General features: G+C 43.9%; 1 protein-coding gene across 6 annotated transcripts in view; it reads left to right on the forward strand.

The window, feature by feature from the left end:
• The first annotated feature begins 940 nt into the window (after window positions 1–940).
• Window positions 941–17,955, forward strand: part of GDPD5 (glycerophosphodiester phosphodiesterase domain containing 5) — a 110,735-nt gene continuing 93,720 nt past the window's right edge. Inside the window, exons 1-3 of one of the 6 annotated variants that reach the window (XM_068125180.2) lie at window positions 941–1,064; window positions 3,963–4,081; window positions 9,958–10,061. In XM_068125180.2, the coding sequence (XP_067981281.1) occupies window positions 3,965–4,081; window positions 9,958–10,061 (221 nt within the window). In that variant the 5' untranslated portion in view covers window positions 941–1,064; window positions 3,963–3,964. Of the gene's footprint in view, window positions 1,194–3,962; window positions 4,082–9,957; window positions 10,062–17,955 lie in introns of all 6 variants that reach the window. The other 5 variants (XM_078783704.1, XM_068125183.2, XM_068125179.2 and 2 more) reach the window with 5 other exon arrangements.

Raw genomic sequence — 17,955 nt, forward strand, 5'->3', positions numbered from 1 at the left:
ACCGCGTTGTCCGCTTCCTCCTTGGTAGCAAGTCGCGCGCGTAGCACCGCGCTTCAGTATCATGAAAATTAAAGAAGAAAATAAGGAATTTAAGGACGAATGGAGGAATAAAATTTTGTGAAAAGCTTTTTCAAGACCGGTTTGGAGTCGGTCAGAGTAAAGTGAAGCGGTTGAAAATGTGAAGAGTAAGTCAGTGATAACGTGCAGGTATTCAAGGTAGATTGTAATCAGAGGGGGATTGAGGGCGTGTCGTACGTGAGGGTGAGGTGCAGGTCGACGACCTTTGTTAATAGAGGTCCCGTCTTCATTACACGACAGGGAGGTCAGGAGTAGCCGAGTAGGAGCAATTTGAACGGAGGACGAGTAGAAGGAGAATGGGGGTATGCAGAGAGGAGGAAGAGGAGCATGAAGGGCAGGACGAGGAGGAGCGTGGGAGGAGTGAGGGAGGAGTATGAAGAGCAGGAGGAGGAGGAGCGTGGGGGGTGGGGGAGGAGCGTGGGAGGGGTGGGGGAGGAGTGTGGGAGGGGTGGGGGAGGAGCGTGGGAGGGGCGTGGGAGGAGTGGGGGGGGAGCATGAAGAGCAGGAGGAGCGTGGGAGGAGTGGGAGGAGCGTGGGAGGGGAGGTGAGGGAGGAGCGTGGGAGGGGAGGGAGGAGCGTGGGAGGGGAGGGAGGAGCGTGGGAGGAGAGGGAGGCACGTGGGAGGGGAGGGGAGGGAGGAGCGTGGGAGGGGAGGGGAGGGAGGAGCGTGGGAGGGGAGGGGAGGGAGGAGCGTGGGAGGGGAGGGGAGGGAGGAGCGTGGGAGGGGAGGAGAGGGAGGAGCGTGGGAGGGGAGGGGAGGGAGGAGCGTGGGAGGGGAGGGGAGGGAGGAGCGTGGGAGGGGAGGGGAGGGAGGAGCGTGGGAGGGGAGGGGAGGGGAGGGAGGAGCGTGAAGAACAGGAAGAGGAGCGTGAAGAACAGGAGGAGGAGCTTGAAGAACAGGAGGAGGAGCGTGAGAGGAGTGAGGGAGGAGGAGCATGGGACAAGAAAGATCGAGAGGGGGAAGCACATCGACGGACGGAAAAGAGGTGCAGACAGACGGGCACAGAAAGATATACTAGTCGCAGTCAGACAAACAGATACAGTCAGACACGTTTACGCCGTTCGCACGACTTGCACGGACAGCGCCTCGAGTAAGTGATGACGTCGATGTAATTGTAAGTGTCTCGGACAGGGCTCGGACCATCGGACGTTCCAAGCGCCGTCGTTGTTCCAAGCCGCGACACGTGACCCGTTCCCCCACGTGTATTTCGCCTCGTACACCGTCTCTCTTGTGCCCCGTGTCCTTGATCGTGTCCGTGTTCACTTTGCTCCATTCTTTGTCCCGATCGGGCCTACAAGTACAATTTATGGTGATATATTTATTAGGCCCTATTGCCCGATATGTTATGAATCATGGTGTTAATAGCGGCACGAATGATGTCATGAATAATCAACGAACGGTAATTATGTAACCATAGTCATAGATATGTCATTGCTGACCATAAATTAATGGGACTGCTGTGGCGGTTATAGACCAGAAATGTTGATGATACAAGGTCGTTAAACTTGCACCGCATAAATAATACAGTAATGTATAAAACAGGTTTCGGGAACTGAGTGGCGTGCTGACGAGGAGGGGAGTGTCGTTGAAGCTGAAGGGAAAGGTGTATGCTGCATGTGTGAGAAGTGTTATGATTTATGGGAGCGAGACATGGGTAATGAACGTAGAGCCGCAACGAAGGCTGGAAAGGGTGGAAATTCGAATGGTTCGGTGGATGTGCGGAGTGTCGTTGAAGCTGAAGCCAAAGGTGTATGCTGCATGTCTGAGAAGTGTTATGATTTATGGGAGCGAGACATGGGTAATGAACGTAGAGCAGCAACGAAGGCTGGAAAGGGTGGAAATGCGAATGGTTCGGTGGATGTGCGGAGTGTCGTTGAAGCTGAAGCCAAAGGTGTATGCTGCATGTCTGAGAAGTGTTATGATTTATGGGAGCGAGACATGGGTAATGAACGTAGAGCAGCAACAAAGGCTGGAAAGGGTGGAAATGCGAATGGTTCGGTGGATGTGCGGAGTGTCGTTGAAGCTGAAGCCAAAGGTGTATGCTGCATGTCTGAGAAGTGTTATGATTTATGGGAGCGAGACATGGGTAATGAACGTAGAGCAGCAACGAAGGCTGGAAAGGGTGGAAATGCGAATGGTTCGGTGGATGTGCGGAGTATCGTTGAGAGAGAGGAAGACAAATGATGAATTGCGAAAGATGATGGGAATAGAGCCTGTGATGGATGCTGTGAAGAGGAACAGGTTGAGATGGTTTGGTCATGTGTTGAGGAAGGATGAAAATGACTGGTTGAGAAGAGTGATGGAAATGAATTTAGAAGGAAGTAGAGGACGGGGAAGACCGAGAAAGACTTGGCTAAAGATGGTCGAAGAAGAAATGCGGGCAAGGGGGTTAACAAGGGGAGATGCAGAAAATAGGGCAAAATGGAGAACATTGTCATGGGGACCGCAAGGCTAACCCCCGCTCTAGCAGGGGAAATGGCCTTAAAATGTCTGTTGTTGTTGTTGTTGTTGTTGTTGTTGTTGTTGTTGTTGTTGTTGTTGTATATAAAACAAAATAATACATCGAATTTTGTCGAATTTCAATTTGATGTGATAATAATAATTGTACTACTGTAACAATTTTGTAATTCTATTTACAGTGGTGATCTAGAACCACAGGTGGTGTAACCACATTGAGCTTGAGGTCTCTGTGGTCCACCCCATGAACCCTGCGTTCATATCCACGATATGTGTTCACCTTTAACCTGGTCTTTCTTGCCTTTTATGTTTTTGTGCAGAAGTTTAGGCCCTGAGCTGCTGTCCTCCTGCAGGTATTTTTTTTTACCTCTTTGCAGGGATAGATCTCATCAGCACAGACAGGTGTATCATGTGCATTCGGGACCGCTCATTGCATGACCAGCATCCAATTCGTTCATTTCCTAGGAATCGACCATGATCAGTTCCAGGACTGGAGTTGGATTTGACTATCGAGGGCTTATTGAAGTGTAATATTGATTTATTCATGGACATATAAATAACAAGACCCAATCACGTCTCTCACCCTTGTCCCCCACATCTCCGCGAAGGTCGGAGACAGGTACGTTAAAATGAGCTCCGTCCGACTGATCCACCATCTGTCCATGTACTTTTGCGTACAGGACATTTCAAAAACTGTTGAACATTTAGCTTTCATGTTGCAGATGTCTGTCTATTCCTCAAAACATTATCTCAACCAGATTAGCTGAATTATTTTACCATGGCAACCATCTTGGTAACTCGGCTTGAGTACACGATATTTAAAAAACCGTTGAACATTTATCTTTCATATTGCAGATGTCTATTCTTCATAACATTATCTCAACCTCATTCAATCACGGTTGTGATTGGCTGAATTATGTTGCCATGGCAACCATCTCAGTAACTTGGCTTGTGTACGTGATATTTCAAAAACAGTTCTCGATTTAGCTGTCATATTACACAGATCTATTCCTCATACGACCCATAAGGTGGTGGACCTAGGGTATCAGCTCCTTGTCTTGGTTGCCTTATGCAGCTTTGTTGGCTGGAAGAGCATGGGGGTTTACATATACGTATATATTTTTCATGTGCCATACTCTCGTGTAGAGCGTCGGTGCTGTCGAATCAGTTTCTTGGTGAGGTTTATACTGAGTGTTTACCATTGCCTTCCCAGCAGTAGTTAGGGCAGGAATTGTTTCCTTTGCTCTTATGTGGTTTGCAAACTTTAATTGATCATCCATTATTTGACTCGCGTTCATTCTAGTCATTTATCGTAATGATGGAAATAGAAAGTGGATCAATAAATGATAGATTGTGGAATGGGATACATCATGACTAGTAGTATGTATGTGTTCTATTTATTTATTTATTTATTTCTCTCCTACAGACATGGTGCGTCATCAGACCCTGCAGTACTACAAACCTCAGGTGTTGCTCTCCTGCATTGCGGGCTTTTTGGGTTGCCGATGGAAACGCTACCAGAGATCTCATGACCGCAGCACTAAGGTGCATGTCCAAACGTGTCTGAAGACTCGTTTTCATGAATTTGAATCCGAACATGTTCGTGCGGACATAATAAGTGTGACATCCACACGATTTCTCTGATGTGTTGATGCATCTTGCACATGGAATCTTAAACAATTTAATGGGTCTTTGCTTCAGTGCAAACATTCGTTTTGAGTTTGGGTTCCTTTGATTGGGGAAGGTTTTTGACTTGAGTCTCGTGAACTGGCTGTTCAGGCCTGGCATTTGACAAACAGTGGCAGCCATTTGCAATTTGTTTGGGGAGCAGGCGATAACTCGCTGAATCTTTACAAAATATACTATGGCATCCTCAACATGCACCAACTCACACTAGCAGACAGGACACCCAACTTAAAGTAAATGTTGAGCGATAAATGTTGAAAGCAAGGAATCATGCTCCCTGCAAAGCTCCAATCTGATGGTTTATCATCGGGTCTGGATTATAACTCTGACTAGACCGCTCAAGTGCACTACCTCTGCATCATCCTGTCAGACAAGAGGCGATTGTAAGGAGCACGTTTGGCATGGGTCTCCATGGTCTCCATCTCCACTCCACACGAGTCCTTTCCAGTGAGGTGTCGAAACACCATTAATTATGTTGTTACGTGGCTCGCAGATCTATGTTGCACGGAGCATGTGCGGCTTCTCTTTTCCCAAGTGCTTTTTATCGCCAGTTCCACAATTTGCAAAATGAGGCCATCATTGTTTCACAGCATCATCATTTATGGGGCTGGCAGGAGAGTCCAGACTAGAAGTGCGCACACTCGCCCCTGTCTAGCTTCTGCTTGTCTAGCCTGTCTAGCCAGACTAGAGCTGTCTAGCCTCTGCTTGTCTAGCCTGTCTAGCCAGACTAGAGCTGTCTAGCCTCTGCTTGAATCTTGGTCCAGCTATAAACTGTCGATCTGTCTGTTTCCCAGGGAGGGTGATGTATCGATACGTGTGCTGGCCCACAAATGGATGTTAAATTGGAGTGTTCCTGTCTGCCAGCATTAATAGGTGGACGCTAAAGATCCCACAGTGCAACATGGACAAATTCCAAATTTCTGCCCTAACATTGCATCAGCGGCACAAACCACGCTCCCAGGAAAAGATGCTCGCCACAGCAATGTGCTACATACGAAAGACTGGAAGAGGAAAAAATGATCATTTGTCAATAAATGTATACATAGAGAAACTTATTGGAAATATACCGCACAAGTCACTGGCATCTCTAAAGAGACGGAGTTAAATTCTGGAAGTCGTGGGAAACTGTGTATCGACGATCACCTCAAGACACCAAAACAAACAAACCAAAGAACATCCCCAAGATCAATGCAACCAATTACATACATCCAGGTAATCGATACCTTTATGGGACTTTGTCTGCGCAAAGATGAAAATGAAATTCTGTGGAACCGATATATTTCTGCAGAATGAGGCCTTAGTCCCTTGAAAGGAAAGAAACCCCTCCCACTCTCCCCATTAGGTTTTGTTATCCGTGTGTAGAACTGGTCAAACTTGTGGAGCTTGTATTTAGACCTTTCCTAACTTTGGCGACAAACTCAAAAAATTCCCTCTTTCCCTGCGTTGTATTCTTTTATTTTTTCTCAAACCGAAACACTCGTGCCTGCACCATCTTGATCCTACATCTGCAGCTTCAATTGGAGAAAAACAAAACAACTATTCAAGCTAAGAGTTATGCACACGATCTGAAAGTCGATGATTTCCGTTCGATTTTTCAAGTATATTGGTCGGTTGCGTTTATGGTTCTGTCTGTCTGTTTGGTTGTTTGTCTGTTTGTCACCGGCCTACAGGTCACAATTCTAAACCGATCGCCACGAAACTTCACCAAGTTGTCTAGGTCGTCCCAATTGAGAAGCCTGTTGATTTTGATGTCAAAGGTCATCTGTAGGTCAAATTTCTAAAATCGCCATTTTAAATCCGATTGACTTGAAAATTGAATAACATTTGTATATTGAGTCAATACATTGGGAAATGAACTATTTTTGAGGTCAAAAGGTCAAAGGTCAACTCAAGGTCAAACTTCCAAAATCATCACTTTTCATCTGAAAAACCGTCAATTTTTATCCGATTGACTTGAAAATTGAACAGCATTTGCATATTGCCACACTGAATTAGGAAACCAACTATTTTTGAGGTCAAAAGGTCAAAGGTCAACTCTTGGTCAACCTTCCCAAATCATAAATTTTCATCTGAAAACCCATCAATTTTCATCCGATTGACTTGAAAATAGAACAGCATTTGTGTATTGCCTCACTGAATTGGGAAACCACCTATTTATGAGGTCAAAAGGTCAATGGTCAACTCAACGTCAAACTTCTAAAATCATCCTTTTTAATCTGAAAAATCGTCACTTTTCATCCTGTTGACCCGAGCTTAGTGGGCGGATTTTGCAAGTATCGTGCTACGCATGACGTCTTCTTGGTTTGTCATCGTCTTGCACGCGTTGCTTGCCATGGCCGTACACGATACCCTCAGCACTAGCCTTGTTAAAGGCGAAGGCCGGATGGTGCACATTCCCACCGTATTGTTTGTTGAAACATGCCCCTCCCTTACGGAAAACCCCAACATAGCCTCTGCTCAAAAACCCTCCGTGCTCGAAGATCTTTGTATTCATGTAAATTGTCCTTGCTGCATTGTCAGCAATAATGTAGGACTTGTCTAAGCACCAAAGAGCTTAACTTTACTTAACTTAACACAAGAGCTTAACTCTGCTACACCAAAGCTTTCCTCTACCATGTTCGACACACCACACATGCTGAATACTACTGTGCACAGGTGGAGATTGTTTATTTCGTATTATTCCCCCATCAACTTTGCATTGTTTCTGTCGTTTCATCTCACCTTCATCATTATTGGCATCTCTCCTCTCCTGCTGTGCACAGCCGCATTTGGCGTTGCACGGTACAGGTTCACTCACATTGCGGTAAGGGCAACTGATAACTGTTTAGCTCAAAGCTTTGAACCATCCAGCCAAAGCGCTCTGCTGCTTGCCTCTTCTCTTCATCCTGACCTTGTGCCAAACATGCTTCTGATGTTGAGAACAGTACAAAAAATGGAGGGGATAATGAATAAATCTTGCCTAGCTCCTCTCACCCAAATGGGCTTGGTGCTATTTTCAACTCCTTCAATGTCTTCTCTTCTGCTTTTGTTCATTGTGTTCTCAATATGATACTTCGATGAGATAACGACTCACCGCTTGCTCGTTCATCTTTAAGTTTCACAAACATTACGAGAATCTGTACGCCCATAGGACCTCGCCTTCAATCTGCAACACTTTTTCATTGTATGTCAGAGCCACACCAGGAATTTGCACACCAACTATAAATAACTTGTCCTGTTTAATCACCAAACATTTCTTGATAAATTTCACCCCTTGCAAGTGGGCGTTGCCTAACTGCACTGTGTGTGTGTGTGTGTGTGTGTGTGTGTGTGTTTGTGTGTGTGTGTTTGTGTGTGTGTGTGTGTGTGTGTGTGTGTGTGTGTGTGTGTGTGTGTGTGTGTGTGTGTGTGTGTGTGTGTGTGTGTGTGTTTGTGATTGTTTTTGTGTGTGTGAGTGATAACTACCTGTTTTGTTGATGCCTTCAACTACACTGCATCGCCATGACCTCCAAGCACCGGTGCTCATTTTACTTATCACATTTACTTGTTTGATTTTCCTTTGTCTCCCGACCATGCCTCTTTGTGAATGTATTAGTTTCAGCCTTTGTTATCCTCATGCTTAAAAACCGGGGGATATTGTAATTGTCTCTGTCTGCTGGTCTGTCTCTCCCTCTGTCTGTCATGCTATTTCCTAAACGGTTTGGCAGAAATTCAACCAAACATGGTAGTTATTATCATCACATGGCAAGAAGCGTCCCTGTTCTCTTCTGTTGTTGTGCTTGTGTGCTTCCCTCTCTCCCCCTCTTGTCTCCCGCTCCCTTCATTGCATGTTTTGTGTGTCTGTGCATGTTTTCATGTTCAATGGGTTCGCTCTTGCACAAGCCTCGATTCTGTATACACAAAACAACAACAACAGCAAGAGGAGTATCGCTTTGGCCCCGCCCCCTGGGGGCAGGGTCTAAACAAGTCAAACACCAAAAAATGCAATTATGGGAACATTTCAAAACATTTTAAAAATGAAACTTTGTATATGCAATCAACATTGGGGAACACATGAAATATGTAACGATCTTTTTGAATTTGACCTCCATGTCATACCTCAGGGTGGGAAGCGTGAGGATTTCCTATGACCCAATATTGACTTTGTTTTAGTTTTGTTTGCTGTCGTCATTGTTTCAGGTTAAGGTGTTTTTTTGCAGGTCTGTAATTTGTGGCTTAAACTTTTGAGGATTTGATTTGCTCTTTCCTGTCGTCTTAACCTTCACACTGCGCATGAAAAGGTAGTTTATTAAATACGGAAACTATTGCCGAAGATGAGTTTAATAAATCTTCCAGAAGTGAAAGCGTTTTTCTGTGCCACGGATTTTTTTGTAATGTTGAAAACCAAAACCTCCTGCTTGCTTTATATCTATGAGTACAACATTTCCGTTGTATGATCTTTTGATCCCTATACTAATGGGTACATATGACAGGATGATGCAGAGGTAGCGCAGTAACTTCTAAACTGTCTTAATTTTGGGTGTAAACTCTCGGATTGGGGCTTTTCAGGTAGAGGTTTGCACCATAAAGTGCGCTGTTCCTCGCATGGACGTTACGCCAGGTGTCCCGTCTGCCGGAAAGTTATTAGTGGATGTTAAAGATCCATTGATGTCTGTTAAAGAGTAAATTGGATTTGGGGTGTCAAATGACGGGGGTGTAGAACAGAAATCCTGGAATCGGCTCTTGTATAATCCCAAATTTTGCAAAATAACTTCTGAAGTTTCTTACACAAGCAGAAGGTTGTTCAACACCCATAAAAATAAAATCGAATGGGAATAACATCCCATACTACTATAAATAGTTTTGTCGACATTATCTGTTTTTGTTCCATTCCATAAAGGATTTAATCCCCTTTTCATCATTTTTGTTATGCCCATGAGCACAATGTTCATATGCTTCATCTCAGAATTCGCACTTTCTCACCATTTGCTTTTAACTACTCCATTAGTCTTCCGTTAGTAAATTTTACATTCGTAGAGTAAGCTTAATAGTCAAATGGATGTGTAAATATGTTGAAGAGATCAGCATCTTTTGAAGTTTTAGTTTTTCTACTCACACGCATTTAGTTTTGTCATGACAGCCATTAATAGTCCAAATATTATGTGTGGAGGGGAAAGGGACTTGAGATTGCTTCACTACTGTGATGTCATAGTTAGCTACCTTCTGAGGGATCATGTTTTATGTTTATTTTCAGCACTCCACAGGGTACCATGTTAAAATAATAATAATAATAACCACCTTTAGAGGCCATTTTTCCCCGCAAAGCGGGGGTTGGCCTTTTTCGGGAACCGTGGTTGTTGTTGTTTTTCGGTCCCCTTTTTGAAGCAATGTTTTACGGCCGGATGCCCTTCCTGACGCCAACCCTTTTTGCCGCCTTTAACGACAAACAGGGAATTACCAGTGAACTGGTACTCAATTAGCCGACCTCGGAAGGATGACAGGCTGAGTCAACCCCCCTGGCGTTAATTCAGCGATCGACCGGGATTCGAACCCAGGATCGTAGGGATCCTAAGCCGGCACCCTAGCCGCTAACCCAACACCACCAGTTATAAAGCTATATTTGTAGAATGGAGTCCAGTGTTGCCATACTTGTAGGCCTTGCAGGTAAATGCTAAAGCAGTCCCATTTGACACATTTCCGAGGGTGATGAGCGTTGGCATTGTGGTGTGGTGGGGTTCATGGGTCCTGAGTGATGGTTTCCTTGCTCGTATACGCAGTGGGAACGACTGTGGTTTGCCATCATCATTTCTGCATCTTCCTTTGCGGTGTTCTGGCTCTACTTCTGGGCCGAGGCTGGGAATGACTACGACATATTTAACTGGTGAGGTTGACTGCCTGGTTTAATTGTGCTACTTTGTGTATAAGTTTTATTGAATGAGCCATGAATGTCATTTTATTTTGGATTGTGTAAATAACTCCTCTATCTTAACTCCACTATCCCTTCCTCCTCTCTTAATTTCTCTATCCTTTACTCAGCAAACTGACTCATCTATCCCTTCACTGACCTCCCTCTACCCATCCATATACTCCCCGTACCTTTTCACACACTTCCTCCTTTACATACTCCCCCTCGATCTATCCACCCCTCTGTCTGCCGATTTACTCAGTCTGACATATTATCTGGGTCATCCCTGAGTCTACTTAAAATTGAGCAATTTCAGTAATTAGTCCCCTACAGGTTTCTCTGTATGAGACTATAGGTTTGCTCTCCGTCTGTCTGTCCATCTGACCGTCCGTCCATCCCACCTGTGGTTTTCCATATTTTCTTTCCCATACCCTTTAACATGATGAACTGAAACTTAGTACGTGACTATTATGATAAGTTACAGAAACTGCAAGTTGTTCTTCGAGTTGAATAAGTTGCAACTTGTTGTATAGCTTTGCATACCTAAAACAATTTGGCCTATTGTAGTATTGTATATGGCTCACAATTGCTGAGTGCTTGGAACAAGAACATTAATTGGGACCAGTAGGGTACATGTAATGCAAAGCAATTCTCCCTCTTGTTCTGTGGTGTCATCTATGTTCATCAAGTCGATGGATGGGTGGTGGTGGTGGTCAGAAGAATTAACATAAAGTTAAGAAATGGCAAAAAAAACAAATCTCAATATAGTATAATGTAGAAATAAAGTAATAGTACAATATATACCTATGATGGCAGCTGACGAGTAGTGTATCATGTCGAAACGTCATGATTATATACAAGATTACATGTTTTTTGGTTACCTTCCCTGTTCTGGCTTGATGACGAAGTAAATGTTTTGTCTGTGCTCAATCCAAGAAGCAGCAACTTTAAGCTGCCTTTGTATAAAGCCACCCACCACACGCCACACATCAACATGCCACACACTAACACACCACACACCAACACGTGAAATCCACATGCCAACACCCAAATTCACACCAACACGTGTAAAGCCACACACCACAAACCAACCATAACCAACGCGTGTAAAGCCACATTCCAACACGTGAAAACTACATGCCAACACCAACATTCACACTAACACGTGTGAAGCTACACACCAATCACAACCAATACGTGTAAAACCTCATACATATGAAATCGCATGTGGGGCCCCAATATGCAAGTTATAAACAATCCTTGTGCAGTCCACATATAATATGATGGCTGGAAAAAATTGACAAGCAATGGTACACATCATTCATGCGAAAGACACATTTGAGCATCTTTATTGGCTAAAGAACATTGTGGCCGACCGAGTCGAGGTGTATCTGGTCAGTCTGTGGGGGAAGTGATAAGCATATATAATGCCTCAGGGACATCGGATTTTCCTCCAAACTTCCCTCAGTGTAGTGTTAAGCTACAGTAGCGACTGTTTAAAAAGATAATCATTCATTGAAAAGAATTGACTGAATCGTTTATGGTTTATGAATTTGAAAGAAATGACTGAATCGGTTATGGTTAAAATAATATTTACTTCCAATAGGTTTTCCCCCACAAAATACCATAAAATATGTATAGACCTTCACAAGGCATTTGTCCAAGGGGGGGAAAAAAACCCTGGGTGATTGGGGCAAAGGAAGTCACTTTAACCTTCATCGTATGACCCTTAGTCCCCCTGGCAGGAACGGCGGTGCTACGCCAAACACGTTTACTTTGAGAATTTAGATTTTTTTTTTTTTTTTTACCATCAGAAACATTCCGGGTACATCCCGAATACAACCACCAAGTTTCAACTCATTCCGTCCAACCTGTCCCATTTGCTCCTTTAATTTAATTTACCATTTCTGACTGCAAACCTCCAAACCGCTGATCATCAAGGCAGAGAGACAATGTGGTTGGGTGGCAGACGACACTTGTCGCTAACAGGTCGTGCAGCATTTGTTGTGATGGGACTCAATCTGGGCCTTGCCTCCTCGTCCAGATGAGGGGGTTTGATTATTTATGAACCAGCTTAGAATGGTCACTTATAAACGATTTGGCATTATGTTGTCCTGAGGAGCCCAAAAAGGGCGACATCTGAATCGGCAGCTCTGCTTTCATGTATTTGTGACCATAAATCTCAGTCTTCAAAGACCTGAGTGACACTTAGACGCCATCCTAGTTTGGAGGTGATGTCAGCGTGATGTATGTGCATGACATCAGTGTCATGTCACATCTAGGGTCAGTGTGCCTTTCATTTAGTTTATCATTCCTGACTGCGATACTAACTGGTGATCCGTGTGGCAGATGACACTTGCCGCTAACAGGTCGTGCAGCATTTGCTATGATTTGACTCGATCTGTGCCTTGCTGCCTTGTCAAGTTAGGGGGGTTTGATATATGTATATATATATATATATATATATATATATATATATATATATATATATATATATATATATATATATATATATATACATACATACACATATATATATATATTGTGTGTGTGTGTGTCTACATGAGCGAGGTGTGTGCGACACACACACACACACACAATACCCACTTGTTGCGTTAAAGCCACTGGTGGAGTGGTGGACTCACTCCTATGGAGGAGGGGTCCAATTATATGACCATGCATTCTGGCCCTTCAGGGTCAGGATGCATGTGTTTTGAATGACCATGTGCTTCAGCCTTTGGGTTGAAGTGCATGTGTATGCTAATGGGACCGTCTTGATAGACGGTGTGCCTTGGCCGTGGGGTCAAGGTACACGTCCAAGGCTGTTTAAATGTTTGATTTTTTATAACCTTTTTTATTATAAAAAAGGCAGGCCAAAGCGCTGGCCTCAAAAAGCACACACGCACACACCTATGAGCCTTTAATGAGGTAGAAAACAATAAACTCAAGGCAGTTCAATGCTATTTACAGACCATTGGGGCCTTCAAATTGTGAATGTTGCTGGTTAAAGACAACGGACAGGTTGCCGCTCTGTTACATGTTGTTTTAGTCTCGGGCACAGATTTGGAATATATCCCCATTGTCGACATCCTATGATCTACTCTTGTGAAAGACACCATGGTATATTTTGGTCCACCAGCAGGGATGGATCACCAAGCATAAGAACCTCCTCTGAAGGATGGCTTCATCATTGATGCAGCACCCTGTGTGCGAAGCATCAGGGTGACAGTTTGCACAGCGGTCGGGAATCAAACTTGCATGAGACGGTTCAAAGGCGAATCGGCTCTCTTCAAGCCCCATATCAGATAATATATTTCTTAGTTTTTCCATCGAGTTGCATCTCACACCGTGCCCTGGTTTTTTTCATTTCAATCAAGAATTACCATTTTTTTTCATTTCAATCAGTCCTTCATTAAAAAAAATGCGTGAAGCCAAAAGTAATCCTAGTTTTACAAAATGCATCAAACACCACTCAGCCACTCAGTTTTTCAAACGACCATTCCACTCTATTGTTAATACTGTCTTAGATTAATGAAGATGATTCATGACATTTATGAAGAGCCTTTAATGAGCAGACAAGAATCTCTGCTCCACAATGTCTGCAAACATGTTATAGCCCCAATACACAAGTTATAAGATGTACATTTGTGTAGATGTCCAATGTAACCTTGCTCATTAATTTGAAGTGACAAGGCCCTCTTCATGGAGTCTCGGGATTGGTATTGCAGCTCCAATTTTGATTTTTGGTTTCTGCAAGGTGCCTCTCATTGTTCGATTGGTGAATTTGGCCTGATGCCTGCCTGTAAGATCTTGGCTAGCAGTTTAGAAAACATGCGTAATATTCTTGAGAATTGCCTGCCTCGTATTTGTACCGTATCAAAGGTTAATTAGATAAATTAGCAATGCTTTATTGTTTGTACCAACATTGAATGGATGAATAAGAAACAAAATGTAAAAAGTGAGTGAATCTCGTACCGCCATCGATTATCGCCCTACTGGGAATCTCCTAAGCTAGATAATGTTCATTTATGCCTTCCGGAATGCTGATTAGGGTAACTTGTGTAACGGAGCTCGCATGCACCCGGGCATACATTTTCTCTCATTTTAAGTGTTTGCCGAAACTGTGCCTTTTGCATCAAGCCCCCCTCTCTCCCCATCTTGTCTACCGCTCCCGATGTTATTTGTTTTATGTGTCTGTTTGTCTTTCTGTGTGATTAATGTTCGCTCTTTCACGAGCCTCGATCTTGTATACAAAAAAAAAAAAAAAAAAGAAAAAAAAAAAAAGATGGTGCTTACTATATAAGCTCTTGCATAGCTTGCCATTTTCCTCTCCACTTTGCCCATTTTCTCTTCCATTTATAGGATTGTCTCTGCTGGATTCTGTGGAATCTAAAACTCTCAACATTATTGGAATCTCCCACGATGAGGCTGAAACACAAGGCCTGTTAATTAATTTTTTTGCACACAAGGTCAAGGCTCATGAAAGAGGTAAAGAGCACAACGGATCAGGACACAACAGAACAAAAGGAACAGCAGAAAGAGAGAGGGGGATGGACACCAACTGCAGTGCTGAGGGACAAAATAGACGGAGACAGTCACGGGTAAGAATGATCTTAATTAATTAATGGTAAGAAATCTTAATTAATGGTAAGAAAAATGATCACGGTGTGTACGCCGATTTAGAATAGCTACACCGTATCCCTGCGCATCGTAAGAGGCGACCAAGGGTTGGCGTCAGGAAGGGCATCCGGCCATAAAAACATTGCCTCAAACAGGGAACCATGATTGTCACGGGGCCCGCTAACCCCCGCTCCAGCGGGGAAAATGGCCTTAAAACGATCATTCATTCAGTCATTCATTCAGTCACGGGTAAGAATGAGGGTAGGCGATGGACAAGATGGATGCAGGAGCAAACTCTCACGAAGGAAAAGCTGGAAATTTGAAAGGGGATGGGCTTGGGAGTGGGGGAGAGGTTAACTGGGAGTGGGGGAGATGTTAACGGGGTAGAAAAGGTCATGGTTTTGGATGGGTGCTGATCGGAGATGGGGCCTAGCACATTGCCTTGGGACACACCTGTCTTGACAGGAAGAGAACATAAATGGATTGCGTTGAGAGACACATGTTGGCTATGAGAGTAGAGGAAGTCAGTAAGCCATGTGTGGCGTTGGCCTTTGATGCCATAGGCAGAGAGTTTCGAGAGCAAGGCAGGATGCTTGACTATTGATGTCTTGAAATGTATCTCGAGAAACTGCCCTGATCTCATGTCTGACATTGAGGGCCCCCATTAATTGTTGGGAGAGTTTAAGTACCATGTGCATGTGCAAGGTAGAATGACATGGTCTGACTCCAAATTGATCATCTGTGATGAGGTCGTTGGAGAAAAGGAAGGATTTTATGTCAACTGTAATGATGAATTCCCATGACCTTGCTGATTGACAGCAAGTTGAGAGGTCTGTAGTTAAAGGGATCTGTTTTGCACCTTGTTACCCTCGCCAGAGAAGAGGGTATTGCATTTGAATCAGTTTGTTTGTTTGTTTGTTTGTTTGTCCACACAGAATAAATATGATTTTATCTGCAACCGTTGGTCCGATTGACAGGAAATTTTCACCATAGGTACACCTCCACCTGTAGAATTTTAAAATGATAATTATGACGTCATAGGTTACGTGGTATGGGCGCCATCTTGGAAAAACCGAAAAATTTTGCACCTCTATATCTCCGAAAGCGCTGCATAGAAAAAAATTGAGACATGGCTCATTGTAAAGAACTCATCGGGAATTAAATATGTTTATGATGTCATAGGTGCCTCCATTATGACGTCATAATTCGACAAGTACAAAACATCATCCGATCAAGATGAAATGTCTTGAGCATCGAGGGATAAATTCGTGGAGAAAAAAAAAGATGCCGTCATCGGTCACGTGGTTCGGCCACCATATTTGTTTTACCACAAAAACCTTTAAAACCACTGAAAACCACGTCCTAGCGAGGGTCTGCAATCTCTGATTGTTCTTTCTTGTTTATATAATGCAATGAAGTTGGCTGACTTCCAATCAGGTGGAAGATGATCTAGGGCAAATAATAGGGTGAACAGTGTGTAAAGAGTGTGCAAGAGCAGCAGAGCAGGTTTTTAGTACATGTGAGATGATTCTGTTCAGTCTAGTTGCAGAATCAGAGTAGAGGGTGGCCACAAACTTCTCAACTTTCTCAGGTGCAAAGGACAGAATCCAGGAGCAGTTGGGTGTGACTGGTAGATGGATACAGAGAGTGAGGGGTTAGGGACACAAAATTTGGAAGCAAACACAGAATTGAGGCATTCGGAGTCAGCTGTGGTGCCATTTGAAGTGAGGGAAGTTATTGTGCGGAGCATACTCCGGACACAGACTTGAGGCGCCACCAGGTTTTAGAGGAGGGAGAAAAGTTTGAAAGTTCAATCTTGAGGTTGGACAGATATTGTTTTCTGGCTTTCCTGAGAGTGGACCTACACTAGTTGTGCGTTTTTTAGAATGAGCTGAGATTGCCTTTGGTCTTGTTTACTTTCCAGGACGAGAAGGCAAGTTGTTTCAGAGAAAGAAGGGTATGTTACCTGAAGACAAGATGGGATGAATTTGTGCATTAGAGAGAACAGGTTTCTGTGGAGGAATTCCCAGGCTGAATGAATATCTGGGGCAGTATATATGGGAGACCATTTCTGACATGAGATGGCTGCTTGCAGTCCCTGCCGATCTGTCTGAATGAACTGCCAGGCTTGCTGGCACTGAGGCCACTCTTTGAGAATTGCCAGAGAGATGTTTTTTTTCACGTGCATATGATCAGATGAACCGGTTGTAGCAGCGGAAAGAGTAGGAGGTATTTGCAGGGAAGTTAGTCATAACCAAGTCTAGAAGAGATGATGTATCGTTGACTGATATCTGGGTCAGGAAATTGATAGACTGTGTCAGTCCCAATGTGTTGAAGAAGTCCTTTCCTGAGGTGTCGTGGCTGGTGCGAGAGCTTCCCACACCCAGCCAACTGGCATGATGACAGTTGAAATCCATCACATATGAGGAAGAGAGTTGGGATGAATGGAGATAAGTTGGTTCATGTTGTCAGACAACGAGATGTAAATGGAGTCATCACTGTTTGGTGGACGGTACAGAACACATATGAACAAAAGGTGGGTGCAGAGGGGAAGCTGTAGCCAGAGGTATTCCTGGGGGTGTGGTGGAGAGAGGGCAGTACAAGGAAAGTGAGGAAGAGAGTTTTTGATAAAGATCGCAACCCCACCACCAGGACAAGGCTCAGATCTATCATACTGGAGTAGGGAGTAACCAGGGAGAGATATTAAGGAGTCAAAGACATCTTGTAGGAGGAAAGTTTCTGTTAAGCAGATTACGTCTGGTGTGATGCAGATCCGACCTATCAGTGGGATACAAAATGTAAACTTTTTAGGCTGGCAGAGGTATGCGCTCTTCCGAGTGCAGTTCTATTTGTGATAGCTTTAGAGTGAAAAATATATAACTTTTTGTTTGTTTTTTGGGGGTTTTTTTTTTTTAATCGGAGGAGAGACAGGATAAAGTTGAGGAGGCAGAAAGGCCAATACTTGGGAATGAAGAAGTGGAATAAGGAACACCGGTCAAAGCAGAGACATAATTTGTACAGGGGCTATGCGAGGAGTAGGCCTTGAGCAACACGAAAACCAATTCAACAATTCACCACAACAAGGTGCGATTTAACATGGATAATTGGAAGATAACTCAAACAGCACCACATGGCCGAAAATATAACAGAGAACGTGACAGATTCGTTCGGATAACTTAGCTTTGATGAGGTGGATGGAAGCCCTTCCCTGGTGGATTGATGAGGTGGATGGAAGCCTTTCCACGAGCCC

The sequence above is a fragment of the Myxine glutinosa genome, chromosome 8 (assembly GCF_964187855.1).
Source record: "Myxine glutinosa chromosome 8, kmMyxGlut1.1, whole genome shotgun sequence".
Classification (NCBI taxonomy): Eukaryota; Metazoa; Chordata; class Myxini; order Myxiniformes; family Myxinidae; genus Myxine; species Myxine glutinosa.